The sequence below is a fragment of the Hyalella azteca genome, unplaced genomic scaffold, assembly GCF_000764305.2.
Source record: "Hyalella azteca isolate HAZT.00-mixed unplaced genomic scaffold, Hazt_2.0.2 contig7624, whole genome shotgun sequence".
NCBI lineage: Eukaryota > Metazoa > Arthropoda > Malacostraca > Amphipoda > Hyalellidae > Hyalella > Hyalella azteca.
The window spans coordinates 339,061-353,000 of NW_025937745.1; the positions used below are offsets into that span (position 1 = coordinate 339,061).

Below are 13,940 nucleotides of genomic sequence, written 5' to 3' on the forward strand. Positions count from 1 at the left end.
ATTGTAATTATAAATATTATAATTATGGTATGTTTGGTTATTCATATGTGGTATTTACAGGAATTATTCATTTTTCAGTGTTCACTTATTGCAATACCCAGAGCCTACAATGATGATGGCAGGGAAGTGATTATTAACTGGGCAATTTTTAATTCATCAGCCAATCAACATTGCGAACTAAAAATTAGGATCACTGCCAATACATTAAACAAAGCAATTTTTAATCCCTAGATTGTCTTGGAGTCTACAATCATAATCTTTTGTCTAACTTTAATCTTAAACAATTCGATCACAAAATTTTAATAACCCCATAAATTACAATATTTCCCTGTGTCATTTCCCTGTGCCAAGCCCTTGGCTACCAACATGAAAAATTTGCAGCTCCTGCCAATAATTCTGGCGGCGTCGGTGCTGCTGGCACTGACAGCACAATCCTCCTCGGAATCAATTAAACTTGTCAATTATTCTGCAACTGACACCAGAATTACAGGGGATATTCCCTCTGGATATATTCCGTTGGAGGATCATTCTCCCTCGGATGACATTCTCCTGGATGATATTTTGCCGGATGATATTACACCGGATGATAATTCTTCGGATAGTTTTCCCTCGGAAGAAATTCCCTCCGATGATGCCTCTAATGATAATGGCACCGAGCGGTCAGCGATGACTGGGAACCCTGCCATAAAACCTGCGGGTATCTCCACTGTGTCAGACACGTTCAGTACTTTGATTACTACAAGTGAAAATGAGATAAATCAAACTACTGATGCCAGTAGCCAGCTCCAACAAATCCAAAATAATACGAATGACTCTATTATACCTGAAGCTAGAATAACACGGCAGTCAGCTAAAATGGCCGTTAAATCGGTTGAAATAAGGCCAACCTTCTCGGCAGATCCTAAATTATTCTTTAATAAATATCTGACCAGAAGAGAGGTCCCCCGCTCTGCAAAGGCTTCAAAATCCGACAATCATGCCATATTAGCTCAGAACATCTCTTCACAAATAAACTCAGAACATTTCGATGATGGAGATGAGACAGTTGATACTCCGGACCTTGGTTTTCCTCCAGCCGTTAAATGGAAGGAGACCAGCGGGCCACTACGCGATGTTAATAATAATCTCACAAATGTCTCTTCCGTCTCATCTAGAAAAACAAGAACCCAGTTAGACTTGAAAAACAAACCAGCAAATGACTCCATCAAAATTGTATCAAAATTTTTAGGGTTGAGCCCCTTTAAAGAAAAAATTGATGTATTCAACAGCAGTGAACCCGTGGACGTAAGCAAGCCTTGGATCGATAGTGAACGCGACGACCTAAGGCCAAATGTACTAAGGCGACCAGCAGTTTCGGGTCCAAAAGACAATAATTCTAGAATTTCAATTAAAAATTCGACAAACTTACTGATTCCTGCAACGAAAACCGTAGGAATGGTGAATGCAATAACAGATGTTAATAATATCACCGTGCACGACGTACATCAGAACAAGGCTAATATATCTGAAGAGTCAGAAGCTGCTGACGAGGCCGTGGAAATCATAACCCACATGGGGATGAAGTACATCCGAAAGAACTTCCTCATAATGCCGTACCATTCCTCCCCATACAAAGGGAACGTGACAACCTCGTCATCATCTGGAGATAACGCAATAAATTCTGACAATTTCACCGCCGAATTCAATAGCGTAACTTCTACTGAGTCTTCTCTTCTGAACGAAAGGGTCCCAATCTACCAGGAAATCGCAAGCTCATTGCATATCGACTCCAGTATCGACGATACGGTGGATGTGGATGCTGTTTCATCTGCTATCGTTGAGGACACAGACGAAAAATTCCTGCCGATACCAAACTCGTCTGTTGCAAATTTGGTGGATTTCTCGGTCGTTGGCCCATCCGTTGTTATGCCTCCACAAGAAGTCGAAACTTCAGTTTCTGAGACTACAAAGAAAAAGATTCCACAAGTAGACTTCTCCGGACATCAAAGTCACCACCACAGTTTCGTCCTCAAGCAGAAAGGTGGGTCGAAGGCTACCAAATCATTCGAAATTCAACTGATTGTTCTAATAATTCCAATTTTATTCTCTAGGCACAAATGGCCTTTTCACCAAATCCTCACGGAAAGGTTGTACAATGATGAACATTCAACCATATTAGCTGGTCCAATCCGTGCTGCTAATCTATCGTGATTCCAAGCGATTTCTAACTACCACTCAAATCGAATAGTTTAAAGTATCACTAAATAACCATCATATATGAATGACCACTAACATGCCATGTGTTAACTACTACTTAGCTATACAGTCAAGTTTTAACTATAACTTGACTAGCAACATAATGAAACTATCACTTGGCTGCCACCGTGTTTGAACTACCACTAATCAACCTTGTACGAACTACCATTTGGGTAACGTCAAGTTTAAACTACAACTACACTACCAATTTGGAACAACCACTTGATGATAACCATTTTTGCATTACCACTTCGAAAACCGCCATGTTTTATTAACTACCACGCGAATACTACCACATTCAAACTACCAACCTGTTACCATATTTATCAATCAGTCAAGACCGCTCGTCATCCCTCGATTCAAGACCTTCAATCCTTCATTTTTATTTTTAATGCGCGTAATGTATTGAGTGGGTCACTATTTTAACAATATTACCCATTCTTTTTTGGTGTTGATGATTGAAATGTTATGGATGAGTCACTAATTGGACAAAATGACCTGTTCATTTTTTGTGTCAGCGAATGTAGTTTTGATTTTAATATCAATATTACCTAATTTCCTTACATGTCCTCGGTACAGCGGAGTTGATGTCAGCGCTGATGGATAAGTCAGCGGATCCTTGTCAGGACTTCTACCAGTACGCGTGTGGTGGCTGGGCTGACAGGTTCACTCTACGTCCTGACCAGGTCATGGTTTTCATGAATTAAATATAATACTTATAATATAATTACATAACATAATAACATATTAACGTTAATTAACTTGCATAACATATAACATAATTTATTTGGCATTAACGTAGTTAAATTATATTGATATCATAATATTTTCTATTATTATTTGATTAGATTGTCGTATTATCGACACGATTATATAATATAAAATAATATAATATAATATAATATAATATAATATAATATAATATAATATAATAACCATCAGGCTGTGGACAACACGTTCGAGCGGCTGAGGGACGACCTGGACTCGGTGCTGGTATCACTGCTGGAGGAGACCAGCCTGCCCTCGGAGCCCTCGTACGTTACCCTCGCCAAGACCCTCTACAAGGGCTGCATGAATACAGGTACTGTCCCGCGCTCTTGGCTGGGTCTTGGCTGGGCTTTGGTTTGGTCTTGACTGAGTTGGACTAGGTCGTGCCTTGGTTTTGCTGGAGCGTGACGCGGTCTTGACTGGTCCTTAACTGGGCATTGACTAGGCCTTGACTGAGCCTTGACTCCGCCCTAACTGGGCCTTGACGGATCATTACCCACTTGAATGAGACATGAAGCTGAAACATTATTTTCTCTCACATAATGTCCAATGAATTGTTTTGAAAATATTGAGTAATTTAATTACTTTCTAGTGCTTTTACTTCATTGTGGAAATAACAATAAAGTTTATATCACAGCAATTGGATCAACTAAATTAAACTTAGCTGTCTATTTTATTTTTTGCTTTAATGTGAAAGCTGCGATCGAGGCAGCTGGGACCCAGCCGTTGCTGGGCCTGCTGAACGAGCTGGGCGGCTGGCCCGTCTTGCTGGGCCCCGTCTGGACGGGTCAGAATTTCGACGTCAGTTCAACGATGGCGAAATTACGTCAACTGAACAACGAAGTCCTGCTGGCTGAGAACGTCGCTGATGACGTCACCAACAGCAGTCGCAGGATAGTGCAGGTGACGTCACTAACAGCAGCCACAGGATAGTGCAGGTGACGTCACTAACAGCAGTCGCAGGATAGTGCAGGTGACGTCACCAACAGCAGACGCAGGATAGTGCGAATGTATCACACGTATCACATCCTCTTATAACGACAATTGAAAAAAAAAAAAAACACAGTATTTATTAAGAAAAAACTGGTTACATCAGTCAAATGCATAAATGTTTCATTCATGAATGTCTCATCCCGTGCCTCATACTCATACCAAGCCTACCCATAATCCTAGGCCTAATTGTTCCTACCATTGCAGTTAGACCAGCCGAAGCTAGGCCTATCCGCCCTAATTGTCCCTACCATTGCAGTTGGACTAGCCGAAGCTAGGCCTATCCGCCCTAATTGTCCCTACCATTGCAGTTGGACCAGCCGAAGCTAGGCCTATCCTCCCTAATTGTCCCTACCATAGCAGCTGGACCAGCCGAAGCTAGGCCTACCAGGCCGCAACTACTACCTGAACCCTCACGACGCCAAGTATCGCAACGCCTACCTGACCCTCATGACCAGCACGGCTACCCTCCTGGGGGCGGCGCCCCTCACTGCCCTCGCTGACATGGCAGACGTCCTCTTCTTTGAGACCCAGCTGGCCCAGGTAAGGTCTAGCTGGCCCAGGTAAGGTCTAGCTGGCTCAGGTTAGACATATCTGAAGCCCAAAGCTGGCCCAGGCAAGGCTCAACTGAAGCCCAGCTGGCCCAGGTAAGGCCCAGCGGGCCCTGATAAGGCCCATATGGCCCAGGCAAGACATAACTGAAGCTCAGCAGCTGACCCATGTGAGGCCCAGCTGGTCAAGGTAAGGTCCAGCTGGCCCAGGTAAGGCCCAACTGAAACCCAGCTGACCCAGGTAAGGCCTCTGGCCCAGTTTAAGTCCAGCTGTACCAGGTAAGACCCAACTAAAGCCCAGCTGGCCCAGGTGGGGCCCAGCTGGCCAAGGCTAGTCCCAGTTGGTCAAGGCTAGTCCCAGTTGGCCAAGGCTAGTCCCATCTGGTCAAGGTAAGTCCCAAATGTCTAAGGTGAGGCCCAGCCGGCCAGGGTGGGGCCCATTTGGCCAGGGCACAAAATTTGAACACAGTATCTCAGTTAAACACTGTACCTTTAGAAATAAATTACTGATCTCAGTTAACACGGCTGGCTTTCGGGGCGAAAATTCTGGTTGCGTGAATGAATTGTCATGCTGCTTCTAATTGGAGCTTTTTACACGATCAACATGTGGTTATTGATCACAGTGATTCGACATGATGAATGATCGACCTATGGTGATCAAGCACGGAGAGGTGATCGATCCAGTGATTGGACGTGATGAATGATCGACCTACGGTGATCTTACCATGATGATCGATCTCCTTTACCAAAGTGCTATAATCGACAAGCGATGATCATGGTAATTGACCCCCGATGATCGTGATGATTAACTCACTTTGGTTCATCACACCGCGGTGATTAATCACCCCTCCACCCTGCAGGTGCTGGTGCCGGCGGAGGAGCGGCGCAACCTGACAGCCATACACCGGCGCTACACGCGGCAGCAGCTACAGCACGAGTTCCCCGCGGTTTGTGCACTTTATTACTATTATTAGTTAATACTATTATTATATACCATATTATATTGCTATAATATGATATATTATAGCATTAATTATTATCAACTGGTATTATAACAGTTGTTATTAGTTTTGATACACCTGGAGTGTGGATGACGTAACGCAGATCGCGTGGGACGTATACCTGGACACCGTGGCGCCGCACCACCGCAACCACACGCGCGACCTGCGCGTCTTCTGCGCCACCTACCTGCGCGGCCTCAATGACCTGCTCAATACCACCGCACCTAGGTGAGTGTCTAGGTGAATGTGAGTCTAGGTGAAGGTAGGTCTAGGAGAGGGGGGGTCTTCTGCATCACCTACATACGCGGCCTCAAGGACCTGCTGAATACCATTCACTTATTACAGCTATGCAGGAGCATATGTTCAGTCTTAAAATGCCTAGCAAATTACGGACCAGACAATAAGTCCAGCAGCTATCTCAATCAATCGTCAGCTATGGAAAGATCGGGTTCCAAAGGCCGGATCCCTAGCTTGTTAATCAAGTCACGAAAAGTTCAAGAATCGGCAACAGGCCATGGGCCTATTTCTTCAGTGCTGACACTTCAATTCTATTACTTTACTCATTCTGTGTCACAACTATACTAATTACCATTGTACATACATGATATATTGTGGTAATAACCTCTATTACCCCCAGGACGGTCAGTAATTACCTGCTGTGGCGTCTCGTCAAGAACAGACTTGGGAACCTGGGCGCAGCTGCCCTCGCCATCAAGCAGGAGTACGTCAGGGTGCTGTACGGCCGCACCTCTCAGCCCTCCAGGTAGGTGCTGTACGGCATTTTTTGAACTTTTTTCATATAAAAATTGTATCTTTTATATTTGTTTGCACATTAAGATTATATTTCCTTCAATGACGAATATGGTATACATTTTCCTGTATAAACTAGTATTTTCTGTACAGATGGAGGTCGTGTATCTCGTACGTGAACGGCAACCTCGGGGGGGTCGTGGGGAGCTTGTTTGTCCGGCGCTATTTTCCTGAGGACAGCCGACGTGACGTGCGTGGTTATTGACGCACATGATTATTATTTATATTAGAGTATAACGATATGTAGTACCGTAACCTGTGATGATAAATTAAAGTAGAATAATATATAATACCACCACTTGCGATGATCAATTAGAGTATGATAATGTATAGTACCATCACCTGGTACTATACTATAAATTATAGTAGAATAATGTATAGTATCATCTCCTGTGATGATAAATTAGAGTATAAATAATATATGTTACCATCACCTGCAATGATAAATTATAGTTGAATTATAAATAGTATCATCACTTATGTTAATAAACTGTGTACAAGCGTAAAGTCAGTTTGGACAACCAGGTTGGTGCTGTATGCTATCTATGGTTTGTTTCAGTTTTAAAAGGCTGCGAAATTCTATAGCTCTTCGATATAGATTAAAGGAAAATTGAAATGGCTGCACTGCTTTGGAAAATAATTCGAAAACTTCTATCAAAAGTTAATGTTAAAAAGTGATTTAAATTTTTCATCAAAAATTTTTCTCTACAATTGATTGCAGATCTGACGATACCGTCAACCACTAAGTACCAGATTTTACGGCTTGAGCTATTGCCAGTACTTGAAGTAGAGGCAATAGCTCATTTGTTGTCTCGAATTGAGAATTATTTACCTATACTTAACGTAACTTAAGGTTTACTTAGACTTACTTACTTACGGGTTACATAGACTTACCTACTTACGTAAGATTGCTTAGTTATCGTCAACTGAAAATCATTCAACCGCACAATTCCCCTTCATTGGAGGGTTATTTCCCTTCATATATTACCGTCGTTTGAGGGTAATTTTCCTTAATTGTAAGTGTCATTAGGGTGGAATTTACCCTCATATTTTCCCTTCATTGCATGGTCATTTCCCTTACTTTTTTAGCACCATTGGAGTGGAATTTACCCTCACATTTTACACTTATTTTAGAAACATTTCCCCTCACTCGCCACAGACCGAGGAGATGATCAGTCTCATCCGACAAGCGTTCAGCGCGAGTGTGGCCGACGCTGAATGGATGATGCCAGAGACGAGGCATACAGCCATGCAGAAGGTATAATACGGAAGACAACTTTATATTTTATCATCATATATTGCAAAATATAGACGTAAAATATCGAAAATACTGCTCATCATTTAATATTTAGTACTGCTTTCATACACTTCTATATTTATTTTTACATAGCATTCAAACAACATTAAATATCATATATAATAATATTAAACTTCGCGCACTTATTATATATTGGAAATATTGAGAGGCTTTCATATTTATATATATAGTCGAAGCTAACCATTAACCAAGGTAATATTAATTCCCTTAAGTAAGTTACTAATGAGACTATCAGGGACGTAGGAAAACTGGTGGTCTGAATTCTCATGAATTCTGGTGAACATTTAAACAATCTCTGGTCAAAATCCTGACTAATTGTGATGAGGATTCCGGCAAATACTGTTTAATATTTAGAAAATATTTAATATTTCTGCGCTCAATAAATCATCCAGAAATAATTTTACTATAGGAGTGAACAAATTGAATTTGATTCAATTGAAGACTATCATTAGTTGTTGTCACTCGATATTGATAATTTCACTTTACTGAGGTAATTTTAATTTTGAAGGTTATCCATTTCAATTATTAAAATAATTATACATAGAATTAGTCATACAATTCTTCAATTTTGAAAATTGTTGCATTTTGTATCATCTTTATCATAATTGCTATTATAAATATTGTTATTGCATCGATTGTGCTTATCATTACATTAACAGGTGAATTCGATCGTATGGAATATCGGGTACCCAGAGGAGCTTCTGAACGATACATACATGATGGAAAAGTTCGGCATGGTGAGTATGATGAGTGTCACTTTTTAATCACTATTGTGGTGAGTACAATGAGTGTTACTTTTTGATCACTATTAATGAAGGTGATTATGGCATGGTGAATACAATGAGTGTCACTTTTTGATCACTAATAATGAAGGAGAGTATGGGATGATGAGTAAAATGAGTACCTCTTTTTGTTCATCAAGAATAACGGAGAAGTTTGGCATGATTATTAAGAGATCTGCGTATGATTATTATGATTCTGGTATGAAGCGAATAGAGTTTTAGTGGATATAATTGAACAATTAACATTTTTAATTTGGAAATTATATCAAAATTTATAATAAAAATTTCTGATCCTTGATTATCAGTCTTCCATCTGAAAATGTTAACAAATTATCTATAGTTCTCATTCTGAATCTTATCGTGGGAAAAATCGAGAATGTACTTAAATCCTGGTAGTAAACACCGTAGATTTTATCAACACATGGCGCTTATGTTGGGTACAATGGTTACAAGCAAAGTTATTTCTAAAAAAATACGTTATCAACTATCGTAAACCAGTTCCACCACATTGTTTGACACATTCACCATATTTTCTATTCTTCCATTTATTTTTTTAAGTCATAATACAACTTGCCATATTGATGTATGCAATCAACATAAATCAAAACGCCCTGCAGTTGAGTTCTGCGCACTTTGGTGTTCCGTTAAAAAGATTTTCTCGTCAGAAAATTTTTCTCGCGGTAAAAAATTCATCGTTTATTAATATTTAAATTTCTTGAATTCATCCTTATCCGGACGCTAATTAATTTATACGTATTTCAGATGAACATTTGAATCAGGTTGATTATTAAATGCGGTACAAATGTTAACATAACTGTAAACATTTGAAATATTGACAGTTTTAGATGATGCCAATAACTCAACTATTGTATGTTTGTATTACTCAAAATTTAGAGATATTATTGATATGTATAACTGAATTATGCACAAGTTACCTATTCTGTATTAATTCAGCTGGAGTTCTCTGAGGACGCGCATTTCAGCAACGTGCTGCGCATGCTGCGCTTCCACTGGCAACTCGCGCACGCGCAGCTCGGCGAGCCTGTCAACAGGACGGCCTGGGCCGCCGCGCCGGCAACTGTCAACGCCTACTACAGTCGCACTAAGAACATGATCAGTCAGTGTACAGTCAGCGTACAGTCTGCATACAGTCAGTGTGCAGTCAGCGTACAGTCTGCATACAGTCAGTGTACAGTCAGTGTACAGTCTGCATACAGTCAGTGTACAGTCAGTGTACAATTTGTATACTTTCAGTTTACAGTCTATATACAGTCAGTATACAGTATATTTACAGTCAGTGTACAGTCTATATACAGTCAGTGTACAGTTTTTATACAGTCAATGAACGGTCGCACCAAGAACATCATCAGTCAGATAATCTTTATGTCTAACAATCTCGTTATTATGCATATATTTTTGAATTGAGATTGTGCAAGTTCAAGATAGACCTTTTCAAACCCTCGTTTGAGTCTCCTTCTACTATAACATGATCAATATATTTGTTTAATTAAGGAGCTAATTTAATTTTAAAATCAATGCAATGTTTTTCAGTTATTCGAACATTAAAAATCAATCGCTGGTGTAGCCCTGCATATATACGTTGTAAGGCTTTAAACATGCACAAAATGTTCTAAAATTTTTAATAGATCCTCCCTCTTATTCGTAATTATTTCCTCGATTAGAATATAATCGAATTGAATAATTCTCAATTAAAAAATCATAAAAGTCCTTACAACACTCCTTGACATTACAATAACTTACAGTTGAAAAAAATTAGAATTGATGCCTGCACTTTTTTCACACGAAAAATCATCATTTTCACCAGAAATTGCATCAAATCCACTAACAAGTTTCATGACTCCCTTCACAAAACTCATCCCTCTAATGCTATTATAAAAGGTTACCAAAAATTAATCCCCCAGTGTTCCCCGCGGGTATCCTGCAGCCCCCTTTCTACCCTCCCCCGCAGTGTTCCCCGCGGGTATCCTGTAGCCCCCCTTCTACCCTCCCTCCAGTGTTCCCTGCGGGCATCCTACAGCCCACTCCCCCGAGTGTTCTCCGCGGGTATCCTGCAGCCCCCCTTCTACCCTCCCCGCAGTGTTCCCTGCGGGCATCCTACAGCCCCCCTTCTACCATCCCCCGCAGTGTTCCCCGCGGGTATCCCACATCTCCCTCTTCTACCCTCCACCCCAGTGTTCCCCGCGGGTGTCCTGTAGCCCCCCTTCTACCCTCCCCCCCAGTGTTCCCCGCGGGCATCCTACAGCCCCCGTTCTACCACCCCGCGTACCCCCGCGCCCTGAACTACGGGGGTGTGGGGGTGGTGATCGGGCACGAGATCAGCCACGGGTTCGATGACGGCGGCCGGCAGTTCGACGAGGCGGGCAACCTGCAGCAGTGGTGGACCAAGCGCGACGTGCTGGCCTTCTATGCGCGCGCCACCTGCATGCTGGGTGTGTGGCACGGCATGTATTATATTATATTATATTATATTATGTTATATTATATTATATTATATTATATTATATTATATATATAATATTATAGCGAAAACATATAAATATTGTTATCAATATTATTGTTTTATTAATAACATTGCACTACAGAGCAATACGGGCTGTTCGAAGTGCCGGAGTTGGCCATGCAAGTTAACGCTATAACAACGCTCGGGGAGAACATTGCCGACAACGCTGGACTGAATATTGCCTATACGGTGAGTAACTGTGAATTGACTAATTATAATTTTTAATTACAAATAATGTTTAATGTAATTTAATGCATTTAATGTTTAAACATCGTTAATAACTTCATTATATTATGAATGGTTAAAGCTTATATGAACTTTTAATATCATTCATTAATGTGCCTAACAAAAGCTTTGGAAGAATCAATTTATTTTTGTAACAGTTGATTATTTTAACCAATCTAGGCATAAACAGTTAAAGAATGCAAGTTATAAATATTATTTTGCTGATATCTTCAGCAGAAATTTATATGTTCCACCTGGCAAGGCTGCAGGGGAAATGAGAAATTTTTTCCATGAAAACGATTTCATAAGCTAATAAAATGCATTGGAAATTCACCAAATTTTAAATGAAAATTGTTTCGATTATATCTGGGAAAATAATTTGGTATTTCTTGGCTTTTTATTTCATGATCAATTCACTATTGAGTCAAACTGAATACATAATATATTACTTATATAGGCAGGTATGTTTTAGATGCGTGATTATTTTGCAATTTAAGAACGCAAAATGATGATGCAATTAAATGCAATTTAGAATTAAATTCCTGATTAATTATCAATTCAACTGAAAAAAATTAGTTTAAGTAAAATGAATTGGAAAATTACTTCAATTTATTCAGTACATTTAGAATAAAAACTTAAATTCAGGTTAAATTAAAACTAAATCAATTCAAGCCATTACTTAGAATTTGAAAATCACGTCAAAACGCAATAATTTGAATATATTATTAAAATATGCCTATAGGCCTACCAGAAATGGCTGACACAGCACCAGGACGCCGCCTTGCCAGGCCTCACAAACCTCACACTAGACCAGCTCTTCTTCCTCAACTTCGGCCAGATCTGGTGTGAGGTGAACACTCCTGAGGCAGCCCTCACAAACCTGAGGACTGGCAGACATTCCCCTAACAGGTTCAGGTTAGTTGCAGTGCCCTCACATTTTCACATATTGAATTTCAGTTAAATTTCTATATCAAGAAGCAATGAGAAACAATAAAATTTGGATTAGAAGGAGGGAAAAACAATGTTGATGTGTGAGAAATTCCTAATTTCTCACCGTTAATTAGTATATATGCTAGGGTTTGTTTATATGATCTAATATTAACCGAATTATCTTGCTTCTAGAAACCGATTCTCTATAACTTTAGCCGAAGAATAAGTATTACTAGTAGTCTAAATCAGGGGTTCTGCCGCGGATCTTGACAGTCCTCATCAGCATCACTTATCGATTGTCTCACATTTTACGTGCCGCCAGTGACCAAATCTGTGTTCAAATCTCGATATTTTAATCTAGATTCAAAAGATTAGCATTTCTGAAGTTACCACCGCCGATTGCCAGTTTATCAGCCATTCAACCGATTATCAACTTACCAGCATCAACGTTCAAGTATTTCTATCATCTTGCTTCAAACCTGTTTCTCTGTCCCTTGGTTTGTGTGAATGTCGTTTGAATTTCGTTTTGTTTATTTTTTTTGCTCTATCAAATTCATTTATTCAATCTGTTGGGAAGTTGGACCTAGTTAGTTGGAAGTGTTACTATTCAAATTAATTCAAATTCAACTTTCATGTTGTAAATTTATTCATGATTTATTATAAGTCAAATAAAGTTGTTCAAATTTTTAGTAGTTTTTGCTCAAGAAGGGCGTTTCTTGATGACGTCACTTGCAAAGATCACTGTTTAAATCTTAGTCTTATCTTTATCTCAAATTTCTCAAGCATCAAAACCTTCTACTGTTCTAGCTATTTTTCTCGTCCAACTTCCCACCCCATAAACTGATTACCGCTATTTTCCTGCAATTATTCTTCATTCAAAAAGTGATCACCACACTGGGCATTTAAACCTCAGGTTTGTTGTGTGCGTTTTTTTCTGTTCAAATAAATGAAATTTTGATCATTTATTTAGGCTGTAATTTTCTACCTCGTCATTTTGCAAGATTTATAATTTTAATTTATTTCTTCTCCAATATACATTAACCCGATCCTGAAACTTGCCGGCCTTACGTTATATCTACGTCACGCATTCGTCACGTGTTATGTCAACCATCAACCTTCAACTTCTCTTATATATCGCATTCTGAACTTTGGGATTCGGCTCTTATCGACTAAATATTTTCGCCATTACTATGAAGCTAAACCATTCGAACTCAAACTCAAGATTTTGTTTGATAAATTAAAATAAAAGCTTCCTTGATTATTTCCTTAATTAACTACCTGTCGATTGTGTGAATACCTCACAGATGTTCAACGGCCAGTGTAACGCGACTAAGTCGCTAATTGTTTGTCCGGCAATATTGACAGTTCACGTAAACCTGTTAGCTTTCTACATCAACCTGTTGGCTGTTTATATTAAAATTCACCAGCCAGTCCTAAGCCAGCCTAATTCACTAAGCCAGTCCTTCTCCTTGCAGGGTTGTCGGGACACTGTCGAATTCCGAGGCCTTCAGTCGCGCTTTCCAGTGTCCAAAAGGATCCGTGATGAACCCTGTGAACAAGTGTTCAGTGTGGTGAACAAGTGTTCAGTGTGATGAACAAGTGTTCAGTGTGGTGAACAAGTGTTCAGTGTGGTGAACAAGTGTTCAGTGTGGTGAACAAGTGTTCAGTGTTGTGAACAAGTGTTCAGTGTGGTGAACAAGTGTTCAGTGTGGTGAACAAGTGTTCAGTGTGGTGAACAAGTGTTCAGTGTGGTGAACAAGTGTTCAGTGTGGTGAACAAGTGTTCCGTGTGGTGAACAAGTGTTCAGTG

At 39.9% G+C, this 13,940-nt stretch overlaps 1 protein-coding gene across 1 annotated transcript; it reads left to right on the forward strand.

The window, feature by feature from the left end:
* Positions 1-1,434: 1,434 nt before the first annotated feature.
* Positions 1,435-13,706, forward strand: LOC108666513 (neprilysin-4). The gene is made up of 16 exons (XM_018153399.2): positions 1,435-2,020; positions 2,815-2,921; positions 3,178-3,316; positions 3,701-3,906; positions 4,357-4,536; positions 5,405-5,491; positions 5,649-5,773; positions 6,183-6,308; positions 6,449-6,545; positions 7,515-7,613; positions 8,333-8,410; positions 9,410-9,572; positions 10,696-10,905; positions 11,059-11,165; positions 11,944-12,116; positions 13,607-13,706. Exons 1-16 carry the CDS (start codon positions 1,435-1,437, stop codon positions 13,704-13,706), a joined length of 2,583 nt encoding a protein of 860 aa, XP_018008888.2.
* The last annotated feature ends 234 nt before the right edge of the window (positions 13,707-13,940 follow it).